Source organism: Bos grunniens, chromosome 11 (assembly GCF_055505025.1).
Source record: "Bos grunniens cultivar Pamir isolate PY7600 chromosome 11, Bosgru_T2T1.0, whole genome shotgun sequence".
NCBI lineage: Eukaryota > Metazoa > Chordata > Mammalia > Artiodactyla > Bovidae > Bos > Bos grunniens.
Window position 1 is genome coordinate 19,803,068 of NC_141175.1, and position 19,903 is coordinate 19,822,970.

A 19,903-nucleotide genomic window follows, 5' to 3' on the forward strand; every position below is an offset into this window, starting at 1 on the left:
TCCAGAAAAGTGGAAACACAGGTGCCCAGAAGTGTTTCCAAACTCGGATAAAATTTTTATAACTTGAACATTTTAAAAATAACTTCACGATTCATATGACCAAGGTTGTGGTATTTACCTGCAATGAGTTTCTGAGGGCAAACAAGCAGTTCTAAAGAGAATTGAACTTCCGGGCTGTGCTCACATGTTCAAGTGTGTTTTATTTTGAATTCAGAGTTTTTCAGTAAACCTAGCATGCAGCAAACCTTTCTTGACTGCTTACTGCGGCACGTGGTTAGGACACTTTCACGAATAAGTGAGCATGCAATGCGAGCTGGGCTTGAACCTGGCTAAAGGCAGGGCTGCGGTCTAACTCCGCAGCATCAAGCAAGGCCCCTGGCCTCTCTGAGCAAGATCATAAAGGCACCGGCCCTGTTTGCATCCAGATCCTCCTGTAGGTGTTAAATGAGTTATTCAAGGAAAGCACCTGTAATTTCTAAAGCTCTTGTTACAGGTGGAGCTATTCCTACTGTAATTGCTTCAGCTCTGTGCTGAGCAGAGCTTGGCATCATCACATAGTAAGTGTTCTCTGCTGGCATCATTAGCATCTTTGACATACAAACATGTGATTTAAGACTGTCCCCCATGTGGCACTAGACTGTCCCCTTTGCTGATACAACCTGGTTGCTGGTGGGTGTGGTCTGTGTCCAGGGACCCATGACCGCTAGAGGGCACTGTGTCCTATTCTACACACAGCCCTGTCCCTTGGGAGTATTTATTCACTGAATGGAAAGATGGGCAGGTGGAGCTGTAGGAAGAAAGGGAATAGATATGTGCACGTGTGCACTGTGTGTGACTTGTGTGTGTACTTAGTTGCTTAGTCGTGCCCGAGTCTTTGCGACCCCATGGACTGAGCCCACCAGGCTTCTCTGTCCATGGGATTCTCCAGGCAATGGAGTCGGTTGCCATGCCCTCCTCCAGAGGATCTTCCCGACCCAGGAATCGAACCCAGGTCTCCCGCATTGCAGGCGGATTCTTTACCATCTGAGCCACCGGTGGTAACTAACGATGGATGAGGGTTCCCACTGCACCTAGGATCCCGCTGCATGGTGCATCAAAACTCCATGTTGAGTAGTAACTGTACAAGAACAAAGTTCTGACCCTGGCCCCTCCTCACAAGCTTTGGTGTTCCTCGCTGTCTTTGGCAGATCCTACGTGGCTCTCCACCAACCTTGGCATTCTGACCTGCATCGAGTGTTCCGGGATCCACAGAGAGCTGGGGGTCCACTACTCCAGGATGCAATCCCTGACGTTAGACGTGTTAGGAACATCTGAACTGCTGGTAAGCTTGAGGTCCCTTGATTTTGGGATTTTGGAGTGAACACAGATGAGCTGAATGTGAGGTTTCCATTTTGGTCTTCTAAAATTCCCCTGGGCCTGGTAGCTGTTGATATTGCCAAGTACATTTGGGTAATTAGAAACTCACGGGTAATCCCTCCTCCTCAGCTACTAGCGGTTTAGGGTTGCAAAGCTTTATTCTTAAATGAATAAAATGGAAGTGAACTCATAAAGGACCGTGAAGACTGGTGTGAGCGTTGGCAAAGTCCGATTCACCCCAGGCACTGAGAGGACACGGAGTCCAAAGTCCAGAGACAGGAAAGACTCCTTCTCCAGAGATGTCTGCCAGATTCTGCTGAGTCTGCGGACACTGCCTGGCTCGAGCCTCGGGTGGACTTTTTCTCTGCCCCTTATTGTTTGCCTTTTGGGAGAGATAATGATATTTGCTTCTACTGCCTGTATTTCTTTAAAAAACAAACAAACAAACAAAAAAACCTCTCATTCTTGGTTCAGCAATACACATAGCCATGCACTATAGATCACTATTAAGAGGTTGAAGCATTTTCTGTGAAGTGACTTTCAAAGCCTGGAGACTGGTCCCATCAGGGACCAAGTGCTTTGGGGACACCTAAAACATGAGCTCTTTGGAGTGTTTTCAAAGTCTGTAACTGCTGATTAGAAGGCAGTATTTGAAGTTCTTTGTTGAGATAGCCAAGCATTGGATAGTAAATATTAAGAGGATATTGATTACCATTGATTTTAATGTCAAGAGCAATAGTCTTGGCAGAAAATCAATTGCTGTGGTCAATAGACCTCTCGAGGGGCCGTAAGTCTTATTGATGACCATTCTGGAACCAACGTGTCTGAACTTGTAATGCATTTTGAACTATCTTGTCAAACAAATCCTTCGTGTCTTTCCAAGGACTTCCTTTATAGTCTTGAAAGACAAAGCTGGGAGAAACTACAGTGGGTACTGGTAGCCCAGTTAGTAGCATCACTGATTAACTGAAGTTTAAAACTAAGCTATATCCTTAGAGCCAAAGCAAAAAGAATACCCAGCTGTGGATGTGACTGGTGATAGAAGCAAGGTCCGATGCTATAAAGAGCAATATTGCATAGGAACCTGGAATGTCAGGTCCATGAATCAAGGCAAATTGGAAGTGGTCAAACAAGAGATGGCAAGAGTGAATGTCGACATTCTAGGAATCAGTGAACTCCAATGGACTGGAATGGGTGAATTTAACTCAAGATGACCATTATATCTACTACTGCGGGCAGGAATCCCTCAGAAGAAATGGAGTAGCCACCATGGTTAACAAAAGAGTCCGAAATGCAGTACTTGGATGCAATCTCAAAAACGACAGAATGATCTTTGTTCGTTTCCAAGTCAAATCATTCAATATCACAGTAATCCAAGTCTATGCCCCAACCAGTAACACTGAAGAAGCTGAAGTTGAATGGTTCTATGAAGACCTACAAGACCTTCTAGAACTAACACCCAAAAAAGATGTCCTTTTCATTATAGGGGACTGGAATGCAAAAGTAGGAAGTCAAGAAACACCTGGAGTAACAGGCAAATTTGGCCTTGGAATACGGAATGAAGCAGGGCAAAGACTAATAGAGTTTTGCCAAGAAAATGCACTAGTCATAGAAAACACCCTCTTCCAACAACACAAGAGAAGACTCTATACAGGGACATCACCAGATGGTCAACACCAAAATCAGATTGATTATATTCTTTACAGCCAAAGATAGAGAAGCTCTATACAGTCAGCAAAAACAAGGCCAGGAGCTGACTGTGGCTCAGACCATGAACTGCTTATTGCCAAATTCAGACTTAAATTGAAGAAAGTAGGGAAAACCACTAGACCATTCAGGTATGACCTAAATCAAATCCCTTATGATTATACAGTGGAAGTGAGAAATAGATTTAAGGGCCTAGATCTGATAGAGTGCCTGATGAGCTATGGAATGAGGTTCGTGACATTGTACAGGAGACAGGGATCAAGACCATCCCCATGGAAAAGAAATGCAAAAAAGCAAAATGGCTGTCTGGGGAGGCCTTACAAATAGCTGTGAAAAGAAGAGAAGTGAAAGGCAAAGGAGAAAAGGAAAGATATAAACATCTGAATGCAGAGTTCCAAAGAATAGCAAGAAGAGATAAGAAAGCCTTCCTCAGCGATCAATGCAAAGAAATAGAGGAAAACAACAGAATGGGAAAGACTAGAGATCTCTTCAAGAAAATTAGAGATACCAAAGGAACATTTCATGCAAAGATGGGCCCGATAAAGGACAGAAATGGTATGGACCTAACAGAAGCAGAAGATATTAAGAAGAGATGGCAAGAATACACAGAAGAACTGTACAAAAAAGATCTTCACGACCCAGATAATCACGATGGTGTGATCACTGACCTAGAGCCAGACATCCTGGAATGTGAAGTCAAGTGGGCCTTAGAAAGCATCACTATGAACAAAGCTAGTGGAGGTGATAGAATTCCAGTTGAGCTATTCCAAATCCTGAAAGATGATGCTGTGAAAGTACTGCACTCAATATGCCAGCAAATTTGGAAAACTCAGCAGTGGCCACAGGACAGGAAAAGGTCAGTTTTCATTCCGATCCCAAAGAAAGGCAATGCCAAAGAATGCTCAAACTACCACACAATTGCACTCATCTCACACGCTAGTAAAGTAATGCTCAAAATTCTCCAAGCCAGGCTTCAGCAGTATGTGAACCGTGAACTTCCTGATGTTCAAGCTGGTTTTAGAAAAGGCAGAGGAACCAGAGATCAAATTGCCAACATCCGCTGGATCATGGAAAAAGCAAGAGAGTTCCAGAAAAACATCTATTTCTGCTTTATTGACTATGCCAAAGCCTTTGACTGTGGGGATCACAATCAACTGTGGAAAATTCTGAAAGAGATGGGAATACCAGACCACCTGATCTGCCTCTTGAGAAATTTGTATGCAGATCAGGAAGCAACAGTTAGAACTGGACATGGAACAGCAGACTGGTTCCAAATAGGAAAAGGAGTATGTCAAGGCTGTATACTGTCACCCTGCTTATTTAACTTCTATGCAGAGTACATCATGAGAAATGCTGGACTGGAAGAAACACAAGCTGGAATCAAGATTGCCGGGAGAAATATCAATAACCTCAGATATGCAGATGACACCACCCTTATGGCAGAAAGTGAAGAGGAACTAAAAAGCCTCTTGATGAAGGTGAATGTGGAGAGTGAAAAAGTTGGCTTAGAGCTCAACATTCAGCAAATGAAGATCATGGCATCCGGTCCCATCACTTCATGGGAAATAGATGGGGAAACAGTGGAAACAGTGTCAGACTTTATTTTGGGGGGCTCCAAAATCACTGCAGATGGTGACTACAGCCATGAAATTAAAAGATGCTTACTCCTTGGAAGGAAAGTTATGACCAACCTAGATAGCATATTGAAAAGCAGAGACATTACTCTGCCAACAAAGGTCCGTCTAGTCAAGGCTATGGTTTTTCCTGTGGTCATGTATGGATGTGAGAGTTGGACTGTGAAGAAGGCTGAGTGCCGAAGAATTGATGCTTTTGAACTGTGGTGTTGGAGAAGACTCTTGAGAGTCCCTTGGACTGCAAGGAGATCCAACCAGTCCATTCTGAAGGAGATTAGCCCTGGGATTTCTTTGGAAGGACTGATGCTGAAGCTGAAACTCCAGTACTTTGGCCACCTCATGCAAAGAGTTGACTCATTGAAAAAGACTGGTGCTGTGAGGGATTGGGGGCAAGAGGAGAAGGGGATGACAGAGGATGAGATGGCTGGATGGCATCACTGACTCGATGGACATGAGTCTGGGTGAACTCCGCGATTTGGTGATGGACAGGGAGGCCTGGCGTGCTGCGATTCATGGGGTCGCAAAGAGTCGGACACTACTGAGTGACTGATCTGATCTAATCTGATCCTTGGCAAGACCCAAGCAGTGTATTCTTTGTTACATGGTACTGTTATTGTTAATGTCATAATGCATACAGGCTGCATCATAGATCTGTGTATGCAGGCAGTGTCCTGGGTAACTGGAGACAGCGTAGACATGAAACCTTGGTAACTGGGGACAGCACAGACGTGAAACCCTCACGTGTATTTTCATTGAGCACTGCTAAACCAGGGTAGCTGCTATACAACCGTTTTTGTTGTTCAGCTACTCAGTCATGTCCAACTCTTTGCAACCTAGTGATTTAAAAAAGAAAAAGAAAAAAGAAACAGTGGGAAGTGTTAACTGGTTTACGTTGAGGTTTAATTGCTGATTTTGCGTGCGGCACTTTGCAAAGCACTTTGTGTGTATTAGTTCATTTGCTCTTCAGCCCCGTGGCCTTGGTATATTATCCCCATTTTACAGAAGAGGAACTGAGGCTTAGAATGTTGTAACAAGCCCAAGGTTATGTGTTATCCACACACCAGGTCTGGAATGGGGGCCTCTTTAGTCAGAGCTCACACTCTTAACCCCCGAGGACTCACCCCATGGGGAGTGCATAAACCTCACTGCAGCCCCTCTGTATATCCCCCTCCCCATCCCTGACAGTGTCTACAGCCAGCTCTCTGGGGGGCAGAGACGTCCTGCTTTGTAGTCTGCTCAGTGACATGATGTAAACACTCCCACTGGGGCCGTTTTCAGGCCACCGTGTGAATCACTGAATGAGCCGTAAGAAAGAGATTTGGTCACACACACATAGTAAGGTCACCCCACAAGAACACTGTTGTTGCAAGTATCTTCAAAAACAGAATAGTAAGATGTAGGAAAATCAGAAGTGATGAGTTTTGCGGACTGTTTTGTTTTTAGTCTGATTTTTATATTAAAGCCACGCCATACTGCTTTCAGGGTCTTAGTTCCCTGACCAGGGATCAAACCTGGGTTCCCGGCAATGGAAAATGCGGAGTCCCAATTCCACTGGACCACCAGGGAATTCCTTAGTATAGTTTATTTGATCATGCGTTTATAGAATGTAATTTTTAATAATGACTGTTTAACAGCTGAGCTCGTATAAGCTGGTGGGAGCCTGATACCAGCACATCTGTTACACCTGCTTAAACACGTCTCAGAAATTTATCTGATGGTCTGCATGAGACTGTTGCCTACTGCAGAGGGAAGCGCCAAAGAGGGCTGGAAGGAAAATGTTTCCGTCTCAGTGAAAGGAGGAGGTGACTTCTGATCCCTGGCTCAGAGCTTCCTTCCTGTCTCTCATCTATGTAATCTCTCAGGCGTTTATAATCTGACCAACTCAGCCATTATGGAGAAATCCAGGCAGAGGCCGCTTAACTGACAGCTGCAACTATTTCTGATGTCTAATCTCTGCCTAAACTCCCTTATCTAAGCCTCTTTTCCTCCGTGATTGTCAGAAAAACAAAGGGCAGAGGCCTGAATCACGTGGCATTTATTCCCACCCTGTCTTTGCCCTGAACTGTAGCCACTCGCAGGCAGGGGAGGTCTCCCTGCCTCTCATCCCAGCCCGGTTACTGCGGGAGTGACCCCACGCCCAGACCCTCACTCCGCAGGTGCAGAGTGTGTCAGGTGTTGGTAACACTTGTAAAGCATGAGAATTTCAAGCCTTTTTAAAGCACCCGGTTATTTTGTTTAGACAGATGCTGCCTGAACAAAAGATCTCCTGAAGGCTTGACTCACACATATCCTGTGTGTGAATGTATGTGTTTAGAATTCCACCTGGTACATAGTGAGAACTGTCAAGTATCGTCATCTCCTCCTCCAGAAGGATTGGAACAAAATCCTCCCAGAAGAATGATCTGCGTGTCATAACATGTGAATCCTCCAGCTGGACCGACTGCTTCCTTTGTGAGCTTTTCAGGTTCACAGAGCCGTGGTGTCAGGGTCCTGGGCTGGTGTGTTCATCGGAGTGTGTCTTCTGGGGTCGCACATGGTAACTAGACTCTCTGAAAGAGATATGAGGGTAAACTGGAGGAGGACTTGCGGGCGTATCCGAGGCTGCAGCCTGCCCTGAGCCAGGGTCCCAGCCCCACACGGGGACTGCTGTGACATGAGACGGGGTTTCGAACAGCCTGATGGAGACAGCAGAGACATGAGCAGGCAGCTTCGTTTCCTGTCGGCATTGCGTTCGGAACAGACAGATGCTCACCCCGTAAAATGCCGCCCCTGTCCCCCCGAATGGCCTCAGCGTAGCCCTCATGATGGAAGTCTTTAATTCTGTCTAAATTGTCTTGCAAACAGCTTCCCCTGATGTGGTGCTTCACCATTTCTTTTTTAATTTGTTTTTGTTTCAAGCACGCTGGAGTCCCCATGTTTACTGCTGCAGTGGTTTTAGCAGCATCCATGAAGGTGGCTGGTTGGCAGTCATCTTTTCTTCCCTTTTCCTTCTCCTGGAATCACTTCTTATTCAGTGGAAGGAAACGGGTAATTGAAGTATTAATTTGATTAGTTCAGGGAAGCTGTGCCATCTTAACTGGCGTGCACCAGCTTAATACCCTTAGATGTTAAAGCAACTCTGCTTTCAGAAGGCCTCCTGAAAAGCAAAGATTTTAAAAAGATAAATTTCCTCCTTAACACGGAAGATTATGATTTCAGCTCCAATTTTTAGATCCTTCATAGAACGGTATTGTTGGTATGAGACTCCTAGTTTCATATGATCAGTTTCACATTGTAAATGAAGTTACTAAAGAAAACTTCAGTGTTCTGTAATTGAATTTGAGTCAGTAATTTAAAGGGCTTCCCAGGTGGTGCTAATGGTAAAGTATTCACCTGCCAATGTAGGAGACGTAGGGGACATGAGTTTGATCCCTGGGTTGGGAAGGTCCCCTGGAGAAGCGAATGGCAACCCACTCCAGTATTCTTGTTTGGAGAATCCCATGGGCAGAGGAGCCTGGCAGGCTATAGTCCATGGGGTCGCAAAGAGTCAGACACGACTGAAGCGACATAGCATGCATCCACAGTAATTTAAAAATCATCTAACATCAGAGAATGGGGTCAGAAACCCCAGGAGCCCACAATCCTGATTCAAGCCCGTTTTGTGACCTCATGCCTCCTTCTCCTGAGGTTGTTAACAAGCTATTAAATGCAAAGCAAATGAACTAACAGCTGGATCTGTGAGAGAGGTGAGAAGAAAACCCTCAGAAACTGAGAGCCTCCTTACAGATGACACTGCTGTTTCACTTGGGGCTGAAATGAAGCCGTTCAGGCTACAAAGAGCAACCGGAAGTGGCAGCGTCGGCCCCCGTTTACTGAGTGACTGTCATGCTCCAGACATCGTCCCAGGCCCTTTGTCTTATCTAGCCTGAACAAGAGCTCTGTTTTAAAAAGGTGGCTAAAAGGTTTATTCTTAAATCACAATTATGAACTTTTTAAAAACCACAAACCCTATCAGAAAAAATTGAGCACCAAAACCTAGAGCTGTGTGTAATGTATAGTTGCATTTGTCCCACTTACTAAGAAGTGTGTTGTATACTTCATAAAATATATCTAAAGTAGAAATTTTCAAGGCTCAGGAGAAACATACAGTTTTTCCCAGCATATTTTTTTGTGCTCCCTTCTTTGGAAGCAGCAATTTAGAGCTCACTGCTCTTTCTTAGCTCTGCCTACAAGGGTCAAGTTCTTTCACTTTCCCAGAGCCTTTCTTGTCCATCTGTGTGCCATGGACTCCAAGCTTTCCAACCTTCTGGGACCTGAGGGGGCCCAGGAGATGACACCCCATTTTCCTGTGTTGATTTGAAACCGCTTGAGAGATTGAAGGTCCGATTCATTGTTGAAAATCGCTGCATCCGCTGACCTGGTTCCCACGTATGGGGGTAGCCAAATCCCAGACTTGGACTCGGGGCCCAGGCGGGGCCAGAGGAGTAGACCCACCCCTGCGCTGCGTCCTGGGGGTGTCCCAGGGGTGTCTGTCCTTCTGAGCCCCTCGGGCAGGGAGATCTTTTCTCTCACTGTCCACTCCTCTCCTCTGGGGCATAAGTACAGGAAGACAGAATGTCTCAGGAATGGTGACCTTCCACCTGGAAGCATGAAAACAGGGCACCAGAGGCTCCCCGTCCTCACCCAAACTCTGGAAACCAGAACCTACAGCCCCTTTCTGGCTCAGGGGCCCGAGAGGGTAGGTGCCCCGGGTCTCCAGGAATGTGTGACTCCCAGACCCTGTCCTCAGGTGCTTTGAACATCAGGGAGACGCAGTCCCAGGGCATGGGGTGGGGGGTGTGTCCAGTCCAGACCCCTGCTGTCCCACCATCCTGCTGTCTCCATTCCTGCATTGCTGGTTCAGCCCTTATCACAGGTCCCTTCCTTTGCTTTTTTGTTCACCTCTGTCTTGTTAGACTGATCCTCTTGGAACAGACCTAGAGCCCAGCCTGCCTGAGGCCCCATGTGTGTTCTGGCCATCCCTGAGGCTCACTTCCCTGACGACATGGCTTGTAAATGCCCTGGACCCCCCAGATCTGCTGGGGCCCCATGTCCCCTCGACGAGGCCCCTTGTCCAGGGACAGTGCTCTGGGAGCAGAGGTTGTGTGGGTCAGGGCTGGTTAACCCGCCTTCCTGCTGCCCTGGCTCCTGCCCTATCCTGCCGGGCCCCCGTCTTCTTGACATGATGCTGCACCCTCCATCTGCAAACACTGTGCTTTGGCTCATGGTTCCAGAGGGTTCTCCGTAGGCTGGACCATCCACTAGGGCTTGGCGAGGCTGTGAGGTGGCCCATTGCCCGCGCTGGGCAGCTGTGACGCACAGCCATGGTGGCCCCCTGGACCAGCTGGCCCCTGTGAGCCAGCCAAGCCCAGCAGAAGGAAGGCAGTTCCCAATTGCCGGGAATCCTCCTCCTCCCCTCGCCCCCTCCCATCTGCCCACAGCCCACGGGCTCCCGGGTGCGGTGCAGGGGTTCATCCTGTCACCCCCCTGAAGGTGGCTATGTTTGGCTGCGGGATGCTGTTCATGTTGCGTGGAGCGGTGGGGCCTTAGCAGGTGCCTGGCTGTAAACTGAGGCTCCGATACCAGGGTTCAGTCTAGATTCTCAGTACGCCACATCACCCACTGTGGCATGCTACTCTAATCTTCAGCTTTGTCTCCGGAGACAGAGCAGTGAGGCACCTGGAGTTTTGCCACCGTAGACCCTGGGCCACGCTAGAGGCCCAGGCAGGGGCTCCTGAGAGCCTGGAGCTCAGGACACCCTGAACTTGGTTCACAAGGACTAGGAAGACTCAGGAAGCCTCCCCACCCCGATCATGAAGCTGGCATGTTTCTCTGTCCTTCGCACCCACCCCCCAAACGACCCCCTCTCCGTGTCGTGTGACCTGCCACCAGGAAGCGTGGCCTTCTCCAACCCAGACCCCTTGGCTGTTCCTTCAGCCGCGCCCCCTGAGAGGCTGTTTGGGCACAGCTTAACCTCCCAGAACATCCCCCTCACCTGTGTCCCTGTGGTTCACTGAGGGCAGGAGCCCCAGAAGCATCACTGCTCCCACTGTTGTTGTTTCCATTGTGAAAACAGGAAATGAAAATACTTGTTCGCTGCAAAGCACTGGGCCTGGTGTTCCCGTTCAGTTTCTTTGTTTCATTAGATGTTGGAGAACCCAGTCTCCATCGGGTGTTGAGCAGGGTGCTGGGGGTGGGATGAATAAGTCCCTGTTCCTAAGACCCCAGTCACCCGATTTGCACTGGGCCTGGTGTTCACATTCAGTTTCTTTGTTTCGCCAGATGTTGAAGAACCCTACCTCGGTCAGGTGCTCAGCTGGGTGCTGGGGGTGGGACAAATAAGTCCCTGCTCCTAAGACCCCAGTGACTCCGGATTTGCACATCCATTCAGGAGTGTGCCAAGTGCCACGCTGCTGGGGTGGCCTGGCTGCCACCAGCCATGGTGTTTACGGGGTACCCACCACATCCAGTACAGAGCCCGTGTCAGCGAGCAGTGATGAAACCTGCTCGTTTCTAACTAGGTCAGGGGGTTGATTGGCAAATAAGAACCTTACCTTGAAACAGACACATTTTCAGTGCTTTGGTGTATTGAATGCTTTCATGTAAAATCCCATTTTATCATTATTTGCAGACTGGCAAGGTAGGTATCATCCCCATTTTTCTATTAAAAAAACCGAAGCTCAGGGAAGCCACCTTGCCTGTGGTCACAAAGCCAGTAAATAGAACCACGATTGAATGTGAATCTTGGCTTCCTGGCCCAGGTCCCCCCTCGCTGGCAGGAGTAAATGCTGTTACATCTCTCTCAGCTAGAGTGCAGGTTCTTCTTGGGGTGGGAGGTTGGGGAAAGAATAGAAACTTGAGTTGAGCCGAGTTCCTGCTCCTCCCCGTCCATGGAGGCTTTCTGTCCAGGGGACATTTTACGAGAGCCCTCCTCTGAAACAGGCATTCTTGTCTCTGGTTTTATGGGTACCTCTGGGGTTTGGGTTTTGTCCAACTTCATTAAAGGCAAACCACTTTATTGCTCTATTTCTTAGCGACCATTAAATAAATCATCAGCTGTGTGAGTAGTGTGGAGCGGTGGAAGGTATTAATAATTGAGTGCACTGAAACAGACTTTTGTTTTTGCAGCTTGCCAAGAATATCGGGAACGCAGGCTTCAATGAAATCATGGAGTGCTGTCTCCCCGCTGAGGACTCAGTCAAACCCAACCCGGGCAGTGACATGTACGTATGCGGCTGGCGGGTCTCGCTGGCTGAACTAAGGCTGGCTTGCCCCGGGCCCCCAGAGGCAGGGGGCTAACAAGTCTGGGTGTATCGACTGTTGCTTCTTCAAGGAAGAAATCAGCCTGTGTTGTGTATAAAGTCTCTGCAACCCTTCAGGGTGTTGAGGTAGAAATTTGATGTGGCAGTTTTTCTTAGAAGCCGTAGGCAAGCAGATTTCCCTGGGGGTTGGGGGGGAACACTGAGTGTCGCCCTCTGTGTGGGCACCGCCTTGCCTCTGTCTCAGGGCAGGGTCGTCGCCCTCCCACCTGAGTTCTCTCTGAATTCTGAGCTGCTGAGAGGGTGGGTTGTCATAGATACGTGGTTACGTCTGGTCCTCAAAGCAAATGTTTAGTGTGTCGTTCCCTTCAAAAAAAATTTTGTTTCTGTTTTAACTGTTGACACGAAACCTGATTAAGACACGTTCGTGCCTTGTCATGCACCCAGCTGGCCCACTGAGGCAGAGCTGATAGCAGGGGAATTTCCTACCAGTCTTATCATATAAAGCATAAACCACCCGGGCCACACACTGCTCCTTGAGAGAGGTAATGGGTGACTGGGGGCCAGGGCAGTGCCTGGCCTGCCCCCCAAGGCTCCAGCCCTGTTCTCCCTGGGTGGCCTGTCTGCTGCACCAGGACTGGGGTGATTTACCCACTCTAGGAGGGCACAGTCAGGCAGATGGGGGTGGTCCCAGGCCAGTTCAGCATTTGAGTAGTATTGCTGTTCAGTGTCTCAGTCGTGTCCAGCTCTTTGCAACCCATGGACTGCAGCACGCCAGGCCTCCCTGTCCATCACCAACTCCTAGAGCTTGCTCAAACTCATGTCCATCGAGTCAGTGATGCCATCCAACCATCTCATCCTCTGTCGCCCCATTCTCCTCCTGCCTTCAATCTTTCCCAGCATCAGAGTCTTTTCCAGTGAGTCAGCTTTTTGCATTGGGTGGCCAAAGTTTTGGAGCTTCAGCATTAGTCCTTCTAGTGAATATTCAGGGTTGATTTCCAGTCAGAGTGTGTTTTGGCAGGAAAGGGAAAGTGAGAAATATGTGCTCAGGAACTTCCCTGTTGGTACAGTGAATAAGAATCCACCTGCCAATGCAGGAGACACAGGTTCGATCCCTGATTCTGGAAAATTCCACATACCATGGAACAGCTAAGCCTGTGCTCTGCAACTACTGAAGCCGGCACACCCTGGAGCCTGTGCTCTGCAGCAAGAGAAGCGACTGCAATGAGAAGCCCCACTCACTGCAATGAGAGGAAGCCTGTGTGCAGCGGTGAAGATCCAGTACAACCAAAAAATAAATAAAAAGAAGAAATAAATAATTAAAAAAAAAGAAATATGTACTCAGAGAGAAGAGAAAATCCATTCACTGAGACAGCCGTCCCCTGGGAGTAACCAGAGCGAGAGCTGCCGGCAGGGCTCCCCCAGGTGTCAGGCGAGGTCCCCGAGCAGTGGTGGGGAGAGGGTTTCATGCTGTGGGGGCGGGTCTTTGGAGCCAAGGTCACAGGATCTGTGTTCTTTGGCCTTGGGTGAGGTGACTTCCCTCCAGGGAGGAGCGGGTATCAGGAGGTGAGCGTGGGTGGGGTTGGATTAGCATCAGTCGTCTGGGTCCTGGAGCAGATGGCGGTGGTGTGGCATTTCCTTGAGATTGCACGAGGTGTGATTTTAGATTCCAGGCACGGGACTTACCGAGTTGGTATCCTCTCCTGCTAAGGATCTGAGTTCCAAGTCTGTATCCTTACCCAGAGCTGGAGAGACAACAAGGAGGTGTAGAAACCTGCATCCTTGCCTACCGCGGGAGCTGGGAAGGTTCGTCAGCTTCCCCGGGCCCTTTTCCTTTAATAGAAGCAGAGGGACAGCCATCCCCCTGCTCACAGAGTCGCTGGGACGTACATCGGGGTGAGGGGGTCACTCACCTCGTGCTTGGTCGGTGTTGGCTGCCCTTGTTGCTCACTGTGGGTGTGGGTGCTGAGAAGTTTGGGTCCTCTCGAGGCAGGTGTCCGTGGAGAGGTCCCTTGACATGGGCTGACTGGGTGTATGAGAAGGTCTGTTAGGACAGAGACGTCGTGGTCCCCTGGGGCACTTCACTTAACTGTCTCATAGACACCTGCTCTCACGGTGAAGGGCGTGGTCTCCTGAAACCCTGTAGTATTGATCCACTTTGAACAAAGTATAAGACATGGTCACTGATTTCTTCCAAGTACCAGGGGTACTTTATAAAAGCAGAGCATTTGTTTATTCTGGGGGAAAATGGTTCTAAAAAGTGAATCCTGTCTGCATGGGACTCTTGGATATAAATGTTCCATCTACATTGAGACCCTGCCCCGCCCCCCAGCCTTGGCACCAGTGAAAAGATGTTTACTCCCCTCCTTTTTTTTTTTTTTTTCAAAATGAGGGCAGATGACCAACCTGACAGCAAACTGGCACCCACGTGGATGCCCCCTCAGCTGAAACCAGTTGCGGGCGGAGCTCTGTTTTAAAGCATTTCATCCCACTTTACATTGTACCTAGGTGTCCACATACTTTTTTCTGGTAAATCTCACCTTACTCGTGTTTGCATGTCCCACCACAATATGTTGCTTGTGATGGGAAATATTTGTACATAAACAAGGAATCAATGAGTAAGAGGTGAAGCTCTAGTTCAGTGACTACTTTAGAGAAGCTACTGTCTTACTTCCAGATTAAAAGGAGTGCACTGCTCCTGGCTTTATCTCAAAGCAGCACACCATCTGCAGATGAATCTGTTGAAAGGGAAGCCAGAGACCGTCTCATGGCCTGTGAATCCCCAGATGGATTTGGGGGTATGTTGAGAGATATAAATAGGCAGGAAGCAGGGAGCTTCCTGCTCACAGAGGCCAGAACCATTTCTCTCCTGTGATTCAGGTCGCTCACGCACGCCCTGTCCTTTGGAAGTATAAGAAGCCTCCCTCTCTGAACGCATGCCAACACATTCTTATTAAATTCATTGCTTTCCTCCAAAAGCCTTAACCTTTCCCAAAAAAAGAGGGGGTGGAGGGGTCACACTGGCAGAGTCAACTTCCACCAGGAATCCGTGGGGCCTGGTGTGGCCCAAACAGACCTGTACCTGTGCTGGGGGAGGGACCACCTTCCGGGTTTGGGACCCAGAGCCTGGACAAGTGGATAAAACATTTAAAAAATATAAGGTTCAGTTTATCAGTAGCCCCTTCCTGAGGGTCCATAGTGATGCTGCCCCAAAGTGATTATTGGAGCCGTCTAAGCCTTGACACCTGTTCAGCCCTGCCTCCCGTCATAAGAGACCTGTAGAGTTTCATCTGACGGGTTGTTGGTTTTGTCAAGCCAGGACGGTCACCAGGCAGCAGCCAGAGCATCACTCTGGCTGGGAGCCCCTGCAAGGAGAGTTCAGTCCAGCGGAGCAGGGCGGCCCTCGGAGCTGCCGGGCTGCTGGAGGCCATGGGCTCACGTTCACAACGCTGTTGCAAGGATCAGATGGACAGCACAGCTCCACCCGACCTGTGGCCTGCAGTAACCGTCCCCTGTGGGGGACACGTGTGAAGTCCCCCAGCACAGTTCAAGCGAGGCAGCGTCTATGGACACCTAGGTGGTAGTTTATTAGGTGAAGCTGGCAAAGTGTTGTGTGCCCCCGCTGGGATCCTGGAGTTGACCCACCCACTCCTGAACCCTGGTGGGCTGCAGCAAGGACCCACGTGGGTCGACCTGGGGGCCTTGGGCCCTGATGATCATAGAAGCAGGTGCGGTGGGTGTCCTGGTCCCAGGGTAGGAGCGAGCGGTGCCCCAGCCAGGAAGAGCCAGTGGGTCCCCCCAGCACCTCTTCACTCTGTGCTGCCCTGGTTATTGCATGCGGAATCCTGGGCTGAAGGCCTCAGTGTGCTGTCTCCGTCTCTGTGATCCTGCAGAGGCCTGCGCGTAGACGTCGTCAGCTTGTGCATGCCTCAACTGTGTGCTTTTGCACAGGATAAGGAGGTTTGAGTCGCTGGCCCAGAGTCACCAGGGTGGGGGTCCGGGGGGGAATGCCTTGATCCGTGCTGAATTTTTGTCTTTGGAATTTTTAACACTTTGGTTGAAATATGACTCACATACCATCACAGTTCACCCATTTAAAGTACAGTTCACTGGCTTCTAGTATGTTCTCAGTTGTTCTTCCATCACCACAAGCAATTTTAGAACATTTTCTTCATCCCATCACAAAGCCCTGTCCTTGTAAACCATCCCCTACTCTGTCCCCTTACGCCCCCCCCTCCACCTCCCCCTAACACCCCATCCCCTCCAGCCTGGGGCCACTGCTCCCCGCTCCCTATCTCTACGCATTTGTCGGTTCCGGGCATTTCAGTGAACGGAATAACGCCATGTGTGGTCTTCAGTGTTGGCGTCTTTCATTTAGGATTTCAGGATGTTTCCAGGGCTCATCCACATGAGTGCTTCATTCTTTTTGTGGCTGAGTCGTACTCTTGTTATGTGGACACCACATCTTTTTCACCTGTTCATCAGCTGATGGACCCTTATGACTTGGTTGTCATGGGTAATTAGTGTTTACTGTCCCTCAAACACCGTGTCTAGGTTTTTATTGTTGATGTTGCTGCTTATTAGGGTCCTTGGAGTGAGATTCTCAGTCCTCTGGACCAGGAGCTGCTGTTTTTCTTGCTCTATCTTTCGAGTTCATCAGTACTTTCCGAGGCCCTAAGGACCTGCCGGGAGCGCGGCAAAGTGTCATCTCGTGTGCTTCGCCCAGGCTGTGTGCATTTCTTAGATAAGATTTGGGGTCACATACCTGCCCAGGGTCACTTGACAGTCTACGGCGGGGGAGGATTTTGACTCCCCTGGAGTTGCTGCTGCTCCTCCACGCTCCTTGGAGAGGTGGGGTCTGTGCCCTCAAGACCAAACTAGAGCCAGGAAATAGACCATGAAGATGGACAACTTGTTTGATTTCATGGGCACGTGGGGAACCTGGCTGCCAGGCATGGTGTCCACAAACAGGAAAACAGTCTTCCCTTGGAGTCTGCCAGTCCCCTCACCCGGCTGCTTATCCCTTAGACCCAGACCTTGATACCTCTTGTCTTGGGTGTCCAGCCTCCTGAAAGTGGAGAGGCAGAGTGGACGCTGGTGCTGCAGGAGAGCCACATGCCGCCTGCCTCCTGCTCTGTACTTTTCTGCCCGTGCCGCTTGTTACCATGTTGTTGTTCAGTCGCCAGGTCGGGTCCAACTCTTTGCCACCTCATGGACTGCAGCATGCCAGGCTTCCCTGTCCTTCACTATCTCCCAAAGTTTGTTCAAACTCATGTCCATCGAGTTGGTGATGCCATCCAGCCATCTCATGCTCTGTCACCCGCTTCTCCTCCTGCCCTCAATCTTTCCCAACATCAGGATCTTTCCAATGAGTCAGCTGTTAGCATCTGGCGGCCAAGGTATTGAAGCTTCAGCATCAGTCCTTGTTACCATGAGGGGGTGGGATTATTTTTAACTCATTACAGATGAATGGATGTTAAGGCCCTTAATCATTTACAGGGCAGTTATGTTTGATTTCAGGAACGCAAGGAAGGACTACATCACTGCCAAGTACATTGAGAGGAAATACGCACGGAAAAAACATGCGGATAATGCGGCCAAGCTTCACAGTCTTTGTGAAGCCGTGAAAACAAGAGACATTTTTGGATTACTTCAAGCATATGCTGACGGTGTGGATCTTACAGAAAAAATCCCACTGGCCAATGGACATGTAAGAAAGGACATGTAGAAACAGAAAGGGTTTGGGGGGTTTGATGGGGAGTGACAAAGCAGTGTCATCAGAAGTGCTGACAGTGTCATGAAACACCCTGAGAGAAGAGGCAGTGAGTCCTGGGTGAGAGGAGATTCATGGTTGATTCTTCAGCCAAACTGTGGTGGCAGCTCCGGGAAGAGAGTCCATCCCCAGGGGAAGGAGCCTTTTCTCAGAGGCCGAAGCTTCATCATGTTAATGATGCAGGGAGGGGGTCAGAAACCTTGAGAGGACTTTGCAATGAAACTCCCGAATTTCTCATTCTTTCCCGGGGAGGGAGGAGGACTAGGACCAGTCTCTAAATGATAGGCAGTCTCTAAATTCCTAAGGGCAGAATTTGCCATGGGGATTGGCTGCCATGGGGATTGGCTTCCCTGGTGGCTCAGCTGTAAAGAATCTGCCTGCCAGCGTAGGAGACTCAGGTTTGATCCCTGGGTTGGGAAGATCCCCTGGAGGAGGGCATGGCAACCCATTCCGGTATTCTTGCCTGGGAAATCCCATGGACAGAGGAGCCTGGCAGGCTACATACAGTCCATGGGGTTGCAAGACACAACTTAGCAATAGGTAACATGTTTTAGAGATAGGTTTTTCAAAGAACAGACTCAGAGGCTTTTAGAAGAGAAATACATGCTTTCACTCACATTGGCCGCAGAGCTGAGTGCCCCCCTTGGGATTCTGGAATGTTTCTGTTTGGTCTTCAGGAGCCGGATGAGACTGCCCTCCACCTTGCCGTCAGGTCCGTGGACCGGACTTCTCTCCACATTGTAGACTTTTTAGTTCAGAACAGGTAGGTGTCCTTAAATCAGGGCCAGTGTTTGATTTTGCTCCTGGGTGTTTCTGGGGAAGGGATCAGGGGTTGCCTCACTGCTTCTGCCGTGTGGCCAACGTGCTGGAATTTCCTCAGGTGTGACTAGGATTACGCGACAGCGAAACGGCTGCAGGTGTGGGGTGTTCCCGTGCAGTCTTAACCCCTCCTGGTGTCAGCAGCATCCAGCTTCCAGTGTCTGGGGCTCAGGGGGATGCCCCGTGAATAGGTCTGCTGAATTCTAAGCCCCTGGAAAGCAGTCTCTGGCTGCAGCCCCCTTGACTGTCAAGTGGGGGAGTGGTCCCCATGACATCAGGCAGGGCAGCCACCAGCTTGTCCTGTGAGGTTGGAGTCCCACGACATCAGGCAGGGCAGCCCCCAGCTTGTCCTGTGAGGTGGGGGTCCCATGACATCAGGCAGGGCAGCCCCCAGCTTGTCCTGTTAGGTGGGGGTCCCATGATGTCAGGCAGGGCAGCCCCCAGCTTGTCCTGTGAGGTGGGGGTCCCATGACATCAGGCAGGGCAGCCCCCAGCTTGTCCTGTGAGCTGGGGGTTCCCATGACTTCAGGCAGGGCACCATGAGCAAAGGGAGAGGGAAGCAGGAAGCGGGGCTCCACCTCCAACGCGGGCTGAGGCAGGGTTGTGGGTGTTTTGTTTGGTAGGAAAAGCTGTTATTTTCAATTAGAGCATGCCTGTGGAGAGGACATGCATGGGCAGTTTCCTTGGCCCCAGCGCTCCCATCAGGTTCGTCCTGCCTTGCTTGGTGCAGGGCTGGCCTGACGGTCGGAGTCTAGTCGTGAAGCCCAATCGAGGTGCATCGTGTCTCCCTGAGCGTGGGTCTGGGTGGGGGTCAGGGCAGGGAATGGCCAGAAGCCATAGAAACTCTTCAGCAAGTGCAAAGCAAGGAGACGTTTTGCGTTTTGTGTCTTCTGCCGTTTCTAGAGGGAAGAGGGAAGAGATGGCTGGGGCTGGAGGAGCTTGGGGGCAGTCAGCTCCTTCCCCAGGAGCTGGGAGCTCATTGGACGCCTGCGGGGAGCTGCCCACCCAGCACCAGGAGTGTGGAGGGGCTTGGAGCAGTTGTGCGGTGCCAGCTCCCTTAGAGCAGACTCTCAGGGGGCAGAAGGGCAACCCTGGTCCCTCTTCTCAGGAGCGGAGAGTAGAAAGATCAGAGATCAGGCTCTTTTTTACTGAAAATATAGCTGCTTGGAAAAAGGCACAGTGAACGTGGCTGGTTTCCTCCTGTCGGGATCCTGGGCATCGTCTCCCAGTGGGCCCTCCGTGTCCCCACGTGTCTGTCCAGGGCGGAGCCCTGCTGTCCCGCTCACAGTGTGACTACGGCCGCCCCACCAGTGGGCTGAGTGGCTTGTCCTGGGATT

The 19,903-nt window shown here is 49.9% G+C and overlaps 1 protein-coding gene across 5 annotated transcripts in view; it reads left to right on the forward strand.

Annotated features, from left to right (window-relative positions):
• The window catches only part of ASAP2 (ArfGAP with SH3 domain, ankyrin repeat and PH domain 2), a 162,115-nt gene that overhangs the window by 123,497 nt on the left and 18,715 nt on the right, over nt 1–19,903 (forward strand). For 4 of the 5 annotated variants that reach the window (XM_086325531.1, XM_086325532.1, XM_086325533.1 and 1 more), the window contains 4 exons: nt 1,188–1,321; nt 11,844–11,938; nt 17,495–17,684; nt 18,425–18,510. In XM_086325531.1, coding sequence (XP_086181657.1) covers nt 1,188–1,321; nt 11,844–11,938; nt 17,495–17,684; nt 18,425–18,510 — 505 coding nt within the window. Of the gene's footprint in view, nt 1–1,187; nt 1,322–11,843; nt 11,939–13,071; nt 13,309–17,494; nt 17,685–18,424; nt 18,511–19,903 lie in introns of those variants that run through there. The other variant, XM_086325535.1, reaches the window with a different exon arrangement.